This window comes from Mus caroli, unplaced genomic scaffold, assembly GCF_978045245.1.
Source record: "Mus caroli unplaced genomic scaffold, Mus_caroli_1 scaffold_12, whole genome shotgun sequence".
In the NCBI taxonomy this organism is placed as follows: domain Eukaryota; kingdom Metazoa; phylum Chordata; class Mammalia; order Rodentia; family Muridae; genus Mus; species Mus caroli.
In genome coordinates this window covers 2,780,001-2,794,153 of record NW_028227267.1, presented here as the reverse complement: position 1 = coordinate 2,794,153, position 14,153 = coordinate 2,780,001, and the positions used below count along the sequence as shown (strand labels likewise).

The 14,153-nt window shown below is 35.3% G+C and overlaps 1 protein-coding gene across 1 annotated transcript in view; it reads left to right on the top strand.

Moving 5' to 3' along the window:
- Top2b (DNA topoisomerase II beta) overlaps positions 1-14,153 on the top strand; it is a 65,012-nt gene that overhangs the window by 28,745 nt on the left and 22,114 nt on the right. Inside the window, exons 10-18 of the mRNA XM_021181689.3 lie at positions 22-159; positions 2,421-2,559; positions 3,249-3,406; positions 3,551-3,676; positions 4,636-4,746; positions 4,986-5,091; positions 12,244-12,353; positions 12,627-12,719; positions 12,806-12,920. Of these exons, the coding sequence (XP_021037348.1) occupies positions 22-159; positions 2,421-2,559; positions 3,249-3,406; positions 3,551-3,676; positions 4,636-4,746; positions 4,986-5,091; positions 12,244-12,353; positions 12,627-12,719; positions 12,806-12,920 (1,096 nt within the window). The remainder of the gene's footprint in view (positions 1-21; positions 160-2,420; positions 2,560-3,248; positions 3,407-3,550; positions 3,677-4,635; positions 4,747-4,985; positions 5,092-12,243; positions 12,354-12,626; positions 12,720-12,805; positions 12,921-14,153) is intronic.

The window sequence follows — 14,153 nt, the reverse complement described above, 5'->3', positions numbered from 1 at the left end:
TTTTTATTGTATTTTTCACAGGTTAAAAACCATATATGGGTTTTTATTAATTGTCTTATTGAAAATCCAACCTTTGATTCTCAAACTAAGGAAAACATGACTCTGCAGCCCAAAAGTTTTGGGTCCAAATGCCAACTGTCAGAAAAATTTTTTAAAGCAGTAAGTTAAACTTGTATTATTTTTTTGGGTTATTGAGAACAGAGTAAATGGTTTTTCTTTTTTAAATTTTATTTTATTTGTACCTAAATTCTCTCTTTTATCATAGTAACTGTGACCATAGGCATGTTTATACTTTAAGTTAATATGTTTCATTCTGCTATTTTTTTTTTTGTTTTTTTTTTTTTGTTTTTTCGAGACAGGGTTTCTCTGTATAGTCCTGGCTGTCCTGGAACTCACTTTGTAGACCAGGCTGGCCTCGAACTCAGAAATCCGCCTGCCTCTGCCTCCCGAGTGCTGGGATTAAAGGCGTGCGCCACCACGCCCGGCGTTCATTCTGCTATTTTTAAAAGTGTAGAACACATTGTTTCACTAAACTATATCTTTTTTAAAGATTCATTTTATATATGTGAGTATGCTGTCTCTGTCTCCAGACACATCAGAAGAGGTCATTGGATCCCATTACAGATGGTTGTGAGCCACCATGTGGTTGCTGGGAATTGAACTCAGAACCTCTGGAAGAGCAGTCATTGCTCTTAACTGCTGAGCCATCTCTCCAGCCCATCACTAAACTATTAACTGTTTTGTCAAGCGCCATAGTAGGGAGTTACATAACTAAGTGTGTTAGCTTTGAGTTGGCCATTGCAAAGTTTCAGTTTTCCATTGACAGACATGCAGAGCCTCACAGCCTTCTCTTTTCATCCTTCTCCTCTTTTGTTCAAATTATTCTACATGTATACACACATACATATACACACAAATATATATATATGTATGTATATATATGTACATGCATATATATGTACATGCATATATATATATGCATATACTGCTATATATGTACATTTATAATGTGTGTATAAACTTACCCTACATATATATACATGTGTGTACACATATATATATATACACATACACACACATATATATGTGTATGTATGTATAAAATGTCCTATACAAAATGTAGCATTTTCTACATTATTGCAAATTGCATTTGAATTTGAACATTATTTAAGCTTTTTTTAAAATGAGGGTACAAGTAAATAATAAATCTTGATTTTTGTAATTGAATTTTATAGCAATGGGCTATATGTATTTTATTGGCTCCTATAATCTGTGGTACACCACTCAGGGTTTCATTTGGCTTCCTTGTTAGCAGTACCGCCAGTTAAACATTTAGTAAATATCTGTAAAGCACCTTTAAAGTTGTTTGACAGTGGGGATGAAGTCATGTAATCAGTTAGCCAAAGTTATCTTCATAATGTCCATCTGTCCGTCTGTGTGTCTCTTTGTGTCATTCCCAGTCCCCTCTGCCCCTTCTCGTTTGAAAGTTCATAGTGTGGTGGGGGAATAAAGTATAGTTATCATGGAGAGTGTATTTTTTAAATCCCAATATTAGGTTTTTAAAGGTAGGGAGTATAAGAAGCAAAAGCAAATGTGCTTTTTAGGTACTTGCTTTTCAAACTGTAGAATATTTATAATGAATTCTGAGCTCACATTATATTATAGCTGTCATTGTAACAATTGCTCTTACAGAGTGATTTGGTTATAGATACTGTATTGTTTTATTTAGGCGAATTAAGTCTAGATTTGGCACAGGTTACCTTTTTTTCCTCATTAAATTGGCTAGAAAACTATTGTGCCTAAAAAAAAAAACACATCACTAAGGATGATTTAAAAAAGGTTTAAGAATTGGAATTGAAGATACTTAGCTCTTTTAGGGAAACAGTTTGTCATCTTTCACACACCAATTCATTCTGAATCATAAACAATCTGTTAAGTAAAGTCTCTGTTAGCAAAATGAGGTTTTTGTATGAATTTCTGAGTTTTCCTAATGTGATCTTCATAATCAGTATTTTTTTCTCATAAGATTTTAGGCTTCATATTTTAAATTGAAGGATATTGAAGATGTCAATGTCTAGATTTTCCAATTAATAAATTAATGGATCTTTAAGCTTTTCCTATTGTTAACTTGCAATAAGAGTCATACAAGAGCCTTCATATTAATGAAGTTTACAGGATTTTTCTCATATTTGTCTTAGTACTTTAGGTCATTGTATGTATAGTTGTCTGAGCTAGTTTGACTTACTAGCTATAACTGTAGTTTTATTGTCATTCAGTAAAATTTACTAGAATGTCTCATAATCATTATAATTTTGTCTTTCAAAGTGCCTGAATTCTAGCTGTCATAGACAATTGTATACATTTTAGGTGAACTTATGAGCTATTTTATTTACTGCTGACCTTTGATTTCTTTTTTTAAGGCCTCTAATTGTGGCATTGTAGAAAGCATATTGAACTGGGTGAAATTTAAGGCTCAGACTCAACTGAATAAGAAGTGTTCATCAGTAAAGTACAGTAAAATCAAAGGCATTCCAAAACTGGATGATGCCAATGATGCTGGTAAGAATCAAATCAAGTTTAAGATTTTAAGTTTACCCTTTATTTAGTTATAGAAAATTTCATTTATGCTATGATTTTCTGTTAAGAGTATAATTGAAATTGAATCATGTAGGGTTAGGAGGATGCTTCTATGGGTAGGAGTACTAGCAGTATAAGCATTGAAGACCTAAGTTTGAATTCCCAGCACCCATGTACAAAGCTGGGCACTGTTGTCTGTGCCTTCAGTTCTAGCACTGTGAGACAGGGGTTGTGTAGAGATGCCAGTGGATTCTGAGAGCTTACTGGCCAGTCAGCCTTGCTGAAACAGGGTGCTTCTGGTTCAGTGAAAGATTCTGTCTCAAGGTTATTAATCAGATAAAGAGCAATAGAGGAAAACAGTTAATGTCCTGCTGTGACCTCTGAATTGGTACATATATACCATAGAGAAAAAAGAAGGAAGTACAGAAGGAAGAAATTGCTCCATGTACTATTTATTACTATCTTAAGAGGTTGAAAATCTAGTACAATGTGTTTAAAATTTACATTTTATAGCTACAATTATAAATTACAGTTTACCATTTAAACTTCATTAAGTGTAGTATAAAGTGACTGATAGTCTTCTATTATTATTGTTGTGAAAATTTTTCTGGCTTCATTTTCCTTAATGAAATAAGGTACTCAAAATGTATTTAATTTAAAATATTTTTCAGGTGGCAAACATTCCCTGGAGTGTACATTAATATTAACAGAGGGGGACTCCGCCAAATCTCTAGCTGTATCTGGATTAGGTGTGATTGGTAGGGACAGATATGGAGTCTTCCCACTCAGGGGTAAAATTCTCAATGTACGAGAAGCGTCTCATAAACAGGTTCGTATTTATTCACATAGGTATCCATGACAGTTCTAACATATTGCTCAAATTGAATTTTTTCAAATGTAGATTCAGACTCATATATACTTTCATATACTTCAGCAATTTAAAAATAATTTCAATATTTTTCTTTTTGTATAGATTATGGAAAATGCAGAAATAAACAATATTATTAAAATAGTTGGTTTGCAATACAAGAAAAGTTATGATGATGCAGAATCTTTGAAAACTTTACGTTATGGAAAGATTATGATTATGACTGATCAGGTTGGTCTGAAAGTTATTACATAACTACAGTTCATATCTTCAGATTGTCTTATTCATGTATATATGTATGTATGCATGCTGGACGCAGGGCAGATGTTTTACCACTGAGCTACATATCTAACTCTGAGACTGTTGTTTGGTAATTGTCTCAGGAAGTAGTATAGCGGAAAGTGATTGTGACTGTGTGCTTCTAGAGGGTACATTATTATATGGAAACCTGCACATGAAGCCCATTTTATATTATTTAATATTTTGGCAGTTAAATAATCTTATTGGTTATTTTTAAATGTCTTGAAATGCAGCAAGTAGGAAAAGAACAGGACACAGTATTATATCACAGTAACTAAGCCTACGTGGGAATAGGAATGAAATGTTGGCATCTGTAAGAGAAAAACAGTGATCTAGTAGTTTGCTAGTTACTATTGGCACATGTTGGTCTAAGTTAAGATGAACAAAACCAAGGAGGACTTTAACATAGCAGTAATCAAGAAAGAACTAGAATATTGAAAATGGAGAACTTTATATGTAACCAACAGTATCTCTTAAAATGTAAAAGCATTTGTCAAATATTCACCAGAAAAAGCTGCTATATACTTTTATGTTTGCAGCTTTCATGTCATGAGAAGACATGTAAATAACTGCACCCAATGGCCTTCCTCTTCTATTGCCCAGGGAAGTGGGCTTATAACCATGTGTGAAGTTTTCCACCTTTAAACATCTGGTACACCATATAACATGAATAATGATAACATGCTCATTATGTAAGGACAAGTATATTCAGTCTGTTGTTAATTGAACTTGTAGTTTAAGTGATAGTCTTCTAATCTATACTGTTTCATTAAATACTTATCTACATTTGAATGAGATTTTGCCTAGCCTTCACTCATACATTTTAAAATTTGTTTAAAAGTAGTTATATTCTATACAATTATGGGACTTTTTACTTTATATTTATTTAGGATCAAGATGGTTCTCACATCAAAGGCCTGCTAATCAATTTTATTCATCACAATTGGCCATCACTTTTGAAGCATGGTTTTCTTGAAGAATTTATTACTCCCATTGTAAAGGTACAACTTGCATTCTTTCAATATTGCATTTGTTTTGTTTTGTTTTTTGTTTGTTTGTTTTTTGAGACAGGATTTCTCTGTATAGCCCTGGCTCTCCTGGAACTCACTGTAGACTGTAGACCAGGCTGACCTCGCCAGATGCTGGGATTAAAGGGGTGCGCCACCACTGCCTGACTTGTAATGTTTTCATAAGTCTTAGCAGAAGAACTAATTTCTTTCTTTTCTCTGATTAATTTAAGGCAAGCAAAAATAAGCAGGAACTTTCCTTTTATAGTATTCCTGAATTTGATGAGTGGAAAAAACATATAGAAAACCAGAAAGCCTGGAAAATAAAGTACTACAAAGGTTTGTAATTTAATATTTAGGTTTATAAAGTGACTGCCTAGGTAATCTATTTTTTCTCTCTCTTTTTTTAAATTGGGTATTTATTTCATTTACATTTCCAATGCTATCCCAAAAGTCCCCCACACGCTCCCCAATCCACTCCCCCACCCACTCACACTTCTTGGCCCTGGCGTTCCCCTGTACTGAGGCATATAAAGTTTGCATGACCAATGGGCCTCTCTTTCCACTGAAGGCCGACTAGGCCATCTTCTGCTACATATGCAGCTAGAGACACGAGCTCCGGGGGTGGGGTACTGGTAAGTTCATATTGTTGTTCCACCTATAGGGTTGCAGACCCCTTTAGCTCCTTGGGTACTGTCTCTAGCTCCTCCATTGGGGGGTCCTGTGATCCATCCAATAGCTGACTGTGAGCATTCACTTACGTGTTTGCTAGGCCCCGCCATAGTCTCACAAGAGACAGCTCTATCTGTGTCCTTTCAGCAAAATCTTGCTAGTATATGCAATGGTGTCAGCTTTTGGAAGCTGATTATGGGATGGATCCCTGGATATGGCAGTCTCTAGATGGTCCATCCTTTCGTCTCAGTTCCAAACTTTGTCTCTGTAACTCCTTCCATGGGTGTTTTGTTCCCAATTCTAAGAAGGGGCAAAGTGTCCACACTTTGGTCTTTGTTCTTCTTGAGTTTCATGCGTTTAGCAAATTGTATCTTATATCTTGGGTATCCTAAGTTTCTGGGCTAATATCCACTTATCAGTGAGTACATATTGTGTGAGTTCCTTTGTGATTGGGTTACCTCACTCAGGATGATGCCCTCCAGGTCCATCCATTTGCCTAGGAATTTCATAAATTCATTCTTTTTAATAGCTGAGTAGTACTCCATTGTGTAAATGTACCACATTTTCTGTATCCATTCCTCTGCTTATAAGAGTAATGAAATACCTTGAAAGTTTGTCTTTTAGATTTTACCACCAGTTTATTTCTGACTGAAAGGGTTTTATCCCTAAAATTTTTATTGGACATTTTGTTTATTTACATTTCAAATGTTATCACCTTTCCTGATGACTCCCCCAGGAACTTCATATCCCACCACCCCCTGCCCCGCGCCCCCCCCCCCCCCCATTTTCAAGACTCTCAATTTCTCTTCTTTTAGTTTCAGTGTAACTGGTTTTATGTCAAGGTTCTTGTTCCACTTGGACTTGAGCTTTGGGCAAGGAGATAATAATGGGTTGATTTGCATTTTTCTACATGATCTACTGCCATTTGAACCAGCACCATTTGTTGAAAATGCTGCCTTTTTTCCACTGGATGGTATTAGCTCCTTTGTCAAAGAATAAATGACCATAGGTCTGTGGGTTCATTTTGTGGTCTTCAGTTCTATTCCATTGATCTTCCTGCCTGTTTCTGTACCAATACCATGCAGTTTTTATCACAATTGCTCTGTAGCACAGCTTGAGGTCAGGGATATTGATTCCCCCAGAAGTTCTTTTATTGTTGAGAATAGTTTTCACTATCTTGGGTTTTTTTGTTATTCCAAATTAATTTGCAAATTGCTCTTTCTAACTCTATGAAGAATTGATTTGGAATTTTGATGGGGATTGCATTTAATCTGTAGATTGCTTTCGGCAAGATGGCCATTTTTACTATATTAATCCTGCAAATCCGTGAGCATCGGAGATCTTTTCATCTTCTGAGATCTTCTTTGATTTCTTTCTTCAGAGACTTGAAGTTCTTATCATACAGATGTTTCACTTGCTTAGTTAGAGTCACGCAAGATATTTTATATTATTTGTGACTATTGTGAAGGGTGTTGTTTCTCTAATGTCTTTCTCAGCCTGTTTATCCTTTGAATAGAGGAAGGCCACTGATTTGTTTGAGTTAGTTTTATATACAGCCACTTTGCTGAAGTTGTTTATCAGCTGTAGGAGTTCTCTGGTGGAATTTTTGGGGTCACTTAATTATACTATCATATCATCTGCAAATAAGTGATATTTTGACTTCTTACTTTCCAATTTGGTTCTCTTTGACCTCGTTTTGTTGTCTAATTTCTCTGGCTAGGACTTTGAGTATGATACTGAATAGTTAAGGGAGAGAGTGGGCAGCCTTGTCTAGTCCCTGATTTTAGTGGATTGCTTCAATTTTCTCTCCATTCAGTTTTATGTTGACTACTGGTTTGCTGTATATAGCTTTTACTATGTTTAGGTATGGGCTTTGGATTCCTCATCTTTCCAAGACTTTTACCATGAAGGGGTGTGAAATTTTGTCAAATGCTTTCTCAGCATCTAATGAGATGATCATGTGTTTTTTTTTTTCTTTCAGTTTGTTTATATAGTGAATTACATTGATAGATTTCTTTATATTGAACCATCCCTGCATTCCTGGAATAAAGCCTACTTGATCGTGATGAATGATTGTTTTGATGTGTTTTTGGATTGAGTTTGCAAGAATTTTATTGCATATTTTTGCATTGATATTCATAAGGGAAATTGGTCTGAAGTTCTGTTTCTTTGTTGGGTCTTTGTGTAGTTTATTTATAAGCATAATTTTGGCTTCATAGAACTAATTGAGTAGTGTTCCTTCTGTTTCTATTTGTGGAATTGTTTGAAGATAATTGGTATTAGGTCTTCTTTGAAGGTCTGATAGAACTCTACAGTAAAACCATCTGGTGCTGGGCTTTCTTTTCTTGGAAGACTTTTAATGACTGCTGCTATTCCTTTAGGGGTTATGGGACTGTTTAGATGGTTTATCTGATCCTGATTTAACTTTGGCATCTAGTATCTGTCTAGAAAATCATCCACTTCATATAGATTTTCAAGTTTTTTGAGTATAGGCTATTGTAGTAGGATCTGACGATTTTTTTGAGTTTCTTCAGTTTCTGTTGTTATGTCTCACTTTTCATTTCTGATTTTGTTAATTTTGATACTGTCCCTGTGCGCTTTGGTCAGTCTGGCTAAGGGTTTATCTATCTTGTTGATTTTTCTCAAAATCTGTGAGTTTGATTATTTCCTGCTGTCTACTCCTCTTGGGTGTATTTGCTTCTTTTTCTTCTAGAGCTTTCAGGTGTGCTGTCAGGCTGCTAAGGTATGTTCTCTCCACTTTCTTTTTTGTTGGCTCTTAAAGCTATGGGTTTTTCACTTAGCACTGCTTTCATTGTGTCCTATAAGTTTTGGTATGAGTTGGGTGCCTTCATTTTCACTAAATTCTAAAAAGTCCTTCCTTCCTTCCTTCCTTCCTTCCTTCCTTCCTTCCTTCCTTCCTTCCTTCCTTCTCCAAGTTATTGAGTAGTGCATTGTTCAGTTTCCATGTGTATGTGGGCTTTTTATTTATTTACTTATTTTGATGTTATTGAAGACTAGCTTTAGTCCATGGTGATCTGATAGGATGCATGGGATTATTTCAGTCTTCTTGTATCTGTTGAGGCCTGTTTTTGAGGTTCAGTTTTGGAGAAAGTACCATGAAGTGCTGAGAAGGTATATTCTTTTGTTTTAGGATAAAATGTTCTATAGATATCTGTTAGATCCATTTGGTTTGTAACTTCTGTTAGTTTCATTGTGTCTCTGTTTAGTTTCTGTTTCCATGATCTGTCCATTGATGAGAGTGGGGTGTTAAAGTCTCCCACTATTATTGTGTAAGGTGCAATGTGTGCTTTGAGAGTTAATAAAGTTAATTTATGAAGGTGGGTACCCTTTCATTTTGAGCATAGATGTTCAGAATTGAGAGTTCTTCTTGGTAGATTTTTCCTTCAACAAGTATGAAGTGGCCTTCTTTATCTTTTTTGATAACTTTAGGTTGAAAGTTGATTTTATTCGATATTAGAATGGCTACTCCAGCTTGTTTCTTGGGATCATATGCTTGGAAAATTGTTTTCCAGAGTTTTACTCTGAAAATAGTGTCTTTTTTTGTCACTAAGGTTCATTTCCTGTATGCAGCAAAATATTGGGTCCTTTTTATGTATCCAGGCCATTAGTCCATGTCTTTTTATTGGGGAATTGAGTCCATTGATGTTAAAAGATAATAAGGAAAAGTGATTGTTGCTTCCTGTTATTTTTATTGTTAGAGGTTGAATTATGTTTGTGTTGCTATCTTCTTCTTGGGTTTGTTGGAAGAAGATTACTTTCTTGCTTTTCTAGGGTGAAGTTTCCCTCCTTATGTTGGCATTTTCTATCTGTTATCCTTTGTAGGGATGGATTTGTGGAAATATATTGTGTAAGTTTAGTTTTGTCATGGAATATCTTGGTTTCTCCATCTATGTTAATTTAGAGTTTTGTTGGGTATAGTAGCCCCGGCTGATATTTGTGTTCTCTTAGGGTCTTTATGGTGTCTGTCCAGGATCTTCTGACTTTTATGATCTCTGGTGAGAAGTCTGCTGTAGTTCTGATAGGTCTGCCTTCATATGTTACTTGATCTTTTTCCCTTACTGCTTTTAATATTCTTTCTGTGTTTTGTGCATTTGGTGTTTTGATTATCATGTGACAGGAGGGATTTCTTTTTGGTCTAGTTTATTTGGAGTTCTGTATGCTCCTTGTATTTTCATGGTCATCTCTTTGTTTAGGTTAGGGAAGTTTTCTTCTATAATTTTGTTGTAGATATTTACTGGCCCTTTAAGTTGGGGACCTTCACTCTCTTATATAGCTATTATCATTAGGTTTGGTGATCTCATTGTGTCCTGGATTTTCTGGATGTTTTGGGTTAGGAGCTTTTTGCCTTTTGCCTTTTCTTTGACTGTTGTGTCAGTGTTTTTTCTATGATATCTTCTGCACCTGATATTCTCTCTTCTATATCTTGTATTCTGTTGATGATGCTTGCATCTATGACTCCTGTTTTCTTTCCAAATTTACTATCTCCAGAGTAGTCTCCCTTTGTGATTTCTTTATTGTTTCTTCTTCGATTTCTAGATCCTGGATGTTTTTTGTTTTTTTTGTTTTTGTTTTTCCTTTCACCTCTTAGGTTGTGTTTTCTTTAAGGGATTTTTGTGTTTCCTCTTTAAAGGCTTCCACCTGTTTACTTGTGTTCTCCTGTTTTTCTTTGTTTTTAAAGATTTATTTATTTATTTTATGTAAGTTCACTGTAGCTATCTTCAGACACTCCAGAAGAGGGCGCCAGATCTCGTTACGGATGGTTGTGAGCCACCATGTGGTTGCTGGGATTTGAACTATGGACCTTCGGAAGAGCAGTCGGGTGCTCTTACCCACTGAGCCATCTCACCAGCCCTCTCCTGTTTTTCTTAAAGGAAGATATTTATGTCCTTCTTAAAGTCTTCTTCCATCATAAAGAGAAGTGATTTTTAAATTTGAATCTTCCTTTTCCAGTGTGATGGAGTATTCAGGCATTGCTATGGTACAAGAACTGGGTTCTGATGATGCCAAGTAACCTTGGTTTCTGTTGCTTATGTTCTAGTGCTTGCCTCTCACCATCTGGTTATCTCTATTCCTACCTTCACTCACTGTCTCTGACTGGAGCCTTTCCCTCCTGTTATCTTGGTTGTGTCAGAATTTCTTAGATTTCAGCTATCTCTGTGATCCTGTGATCCTGATATCCTGGGTGTAAGAGCTCCTGGGAATCAAGCTGCCTCTGGGGTCCTGAAATCCTGGTGTTTCTAAGCTCCTGAGATCCTATGATCTTATGATCCTGGACATATTAGAGCTCCTGGGAGTCAAGCTTCCTCTGGCTATTGTAGGATTGGGTGCAGAGCTAGTGCCCAAGGTCAGCTCAGGGCACAGGCTCAGACCTGTGTTCCTGGATCTTTGGCAGATCCCAGTTACTCCTGGTTTGCAGTGGGTGTTTTGACTTTCTTACCTATGATCCTGGGCGAGTTAGACCTCTTGGGAGTGTTAAAACTCCTGGGAGTCTACCTTCTCCTGGGTATTATGTGATTGGGTGCAGACCTAGTACCCATGGTCTGCTCAGGGCACTAGCTCAGACCAGAAGATGAAAGGTTTTTTTAATAGAAAATTCTGAGGGACCCTTATATAGCTGTCTCATATGAGGCTATGCCAGTGCCTGGCAAATACAGAAGTGGATGCTCACAGTCATCTGTAGGATGGAACACAGGGCCCCCAATGGAGGAGCTAGAGAAAGTACCGAAGAGCTGAAGGGGGCCTGCAACCCTATATGTGGAACAACAATATGAACTAACCCGTACCCCCAGAGCTCCTGTCTCTAGCTGCATATGTAGCAGAAGATGTCCCAGTCGGCCATCATTGGGAAGAGAAGCCCCTAGGTCTTGCAAACTTTTTATATGCCCCAGTACAGGCAAACGCCAGAGCCAAGAAGTGGGAATGGGTGGGTAGGGGAGCAGGGTGGGAGAAGGGTATAGGGAATATAGCATTTGAAATGTAAATAAAGAAAATATCTAACAATAAAGAGTATTGATATAAAAAAAAGAGAATTCTGTAAGAAAAATTTTAAACTCCCATAAATAGTAGTAGTAGTAGTGGTAGTAGTAGTAGTAGTAATCTTACAGAATTTCTTCTTAGCACTTGAATTTTATCTTATGCATACACACACACAAATATTGTATAAGAATACAGCTACTTATTCATTTTAACAATCATGGTTTTGTGCCACTTAGCCTTTCTTAAGTGTTAATCTGAAATTACTGTTAGACCTTATAGTATTTCAACTGTCACTACTTTAATGTGCTTCTAACAAATACCCATATTCTTTTGTAACATTTAAAATCTAGCCAAGTTAAAATTTCTCAAGATTATATTAATGTATATTTAATATTTTAAATTAAGATTCAAACAGTAATCTGATTTATGGGTCTCTTAAATCTCTGAATGAAACATTTTCATGTTTCATGAATATTTTCTCATTTTAATTCATTAAAGAAGCTGCTCTGTGTAAATTTCCCACGTCTTAAATTTTTCCCATTGTACTCCTTTCCTTTCATTTAATGTGTAACAACTTCCTTTTTCATTATTTTCTGTTACATGATACTTAAATCAGAATGTGATCATATCTGAGTTAGATTTGTTTGCCAGAAACAATTATTAATATGTATTATTGTATATTTAAGTCATGAGGCATATATTTGGTTTGTCTGTCTTAAGATTGATCAATTAATAACAGTTTAATGACTTTCCCTATAAGTTTTTCATTTGATGGTTTTGAACAGCCATTTTTGTCACCCTGTTTTATATTAAATTATACAGGATTAGGTACCAGTACAGCTAAAGAAGCAAAGGAATATTTTGCTGATATGGAAAGGCATCGCATTTTGTTTAGATATGCTGGACCTGAAGATGATGCTGCCATCACCTTGGTAAGTATATTGTGAATAAAAAAAAAATTCTTTAGCTATTCTCTTCCTGCTGTACGTTTCCTTCTCGAGTTTTGTGTGAGAAGTAAGTCTTTCTTGAAAGTATAGTACCTAAAGTAGTGAATTTTGATTTTATTATTTCTTTAATAAAAAGACTCAGCTCAAATATAATTTTGCTTAAATGTTATTAGGAAAACCACTTTAGTTCATTTATAAATTCAAGTTTTATAACGAAATTAATTTTAATATATGGCATTATTACTTGGACTTCTTCAGGCATTTAGTAAGAAGAAGATTGATGACAGAAAAGAGTGGTTAACCAACTTTATGGAGGATCGGAGACAGCGTAGGTTACATGGCCTACCAGAGGTTAGTCATGAAGATGATCTGGGGGAAAGGTAAGACTAAGATTTATGCAGCAAGAGTGACATCATTGCTATGTAACTTTCTCCTAGCAATTTTTATATGGTACAGCAACAAAGCATTTGACATACAATGATTTCATCAACAAGGAATTGATTCTCTTCTCAAACTCGGACAATGAGAGATCTATACCATCTCTTGTGGATGGTGAGTAATCAAAGTTTCTCATACTTGCATACTTGCATCCATGTATGGTTTAATTATGTGTACTTTAGGCTGCCCTTATGGGCCTCTTTAAATCCTTATTTAAAATACCAAAGTCTATAGTCCATTTAAATTCTTATTTGAAATCTTAGAAAACATGAAGAATTGATTCAAAAGGGCTTAAGCTTTTGAGGTAAAAGAGCTGATGGTTTTATTATTTTTTTCGAGTTTTTCAGGAAAAATCTTTAAAGGACTTTTTTTTTTCTTTTTGTTATTAAAGTAATTTCAAAAACTGAAATTTCAAAAGTTAAATAAAATAGAACTTTGTCTAAATATTTATGAAAGACTTAAGTTTTTAAAATGCCTTTATATCTCATTAACAAAGCCCAATCTAAATAATTTATATAATTTATAATAATCTAACTTACAAAATTTAGAAACTTTCTATTAGGACTGATTTTCTTATTTGGAGTGACTCTACCCCCAATTTTATAAGTCATAGCAAATTTGTTCATCTTTGTGTTGCTTGTTTTTTTTTAATTTAATAACAGTTCTGTCCATTTATTATGCCTAGCCTGAGATTGTGTCCCTTCTATGAAATATTCCTTCAGTCTAAATTACATGAACTTCTATGCTACTTCTATGCACCTCTTATTGTCTAAGCTAATTTTGTTTCCTCAGTTAAATTATGACATTTTCAAAGAAGTAGCCATCTTTCATTATTTTCCTTCTTTGATGCTCTGGCCTCACAATGATAGATGCAACTGTCAGCATATATGGATTAGGTTACTGCTGTGTTCATTGGTCTCAAGCAAGGAGGAGAAAGCAGCATATATTCTTGACTGAGGTTATTAGAAAGTTTCTGTTTCAATTGCTTTTAGGACACTGAGACTGGTTTAGTAATTTGCTCATTCCCATGGCTTGAGTATCCAGATTATAAAGATTGTAAAGTCTACATGAGCTCCTAACTACTGCAGTGAGCATTTGTAAGTGTTCATGACTATAGATGTGCTAATAGAAACTATCAAGCTTCTGCTTGCTAATACTTACCATTACTGCTGGCATAAGTCACTTGCCATGAAGACTCTTGTGGAAGAGGCATGGCACTCTCGATAGTTCTTTAAGTCCAGGAGATCTTTAATTGGTATTCTTTTGGAACTGTAAATATCTCATTTTTCTCCCAAACATGGAATGTTGCCACTAAAAGAGTTGATATTTTGAAGTATTTTATTTATA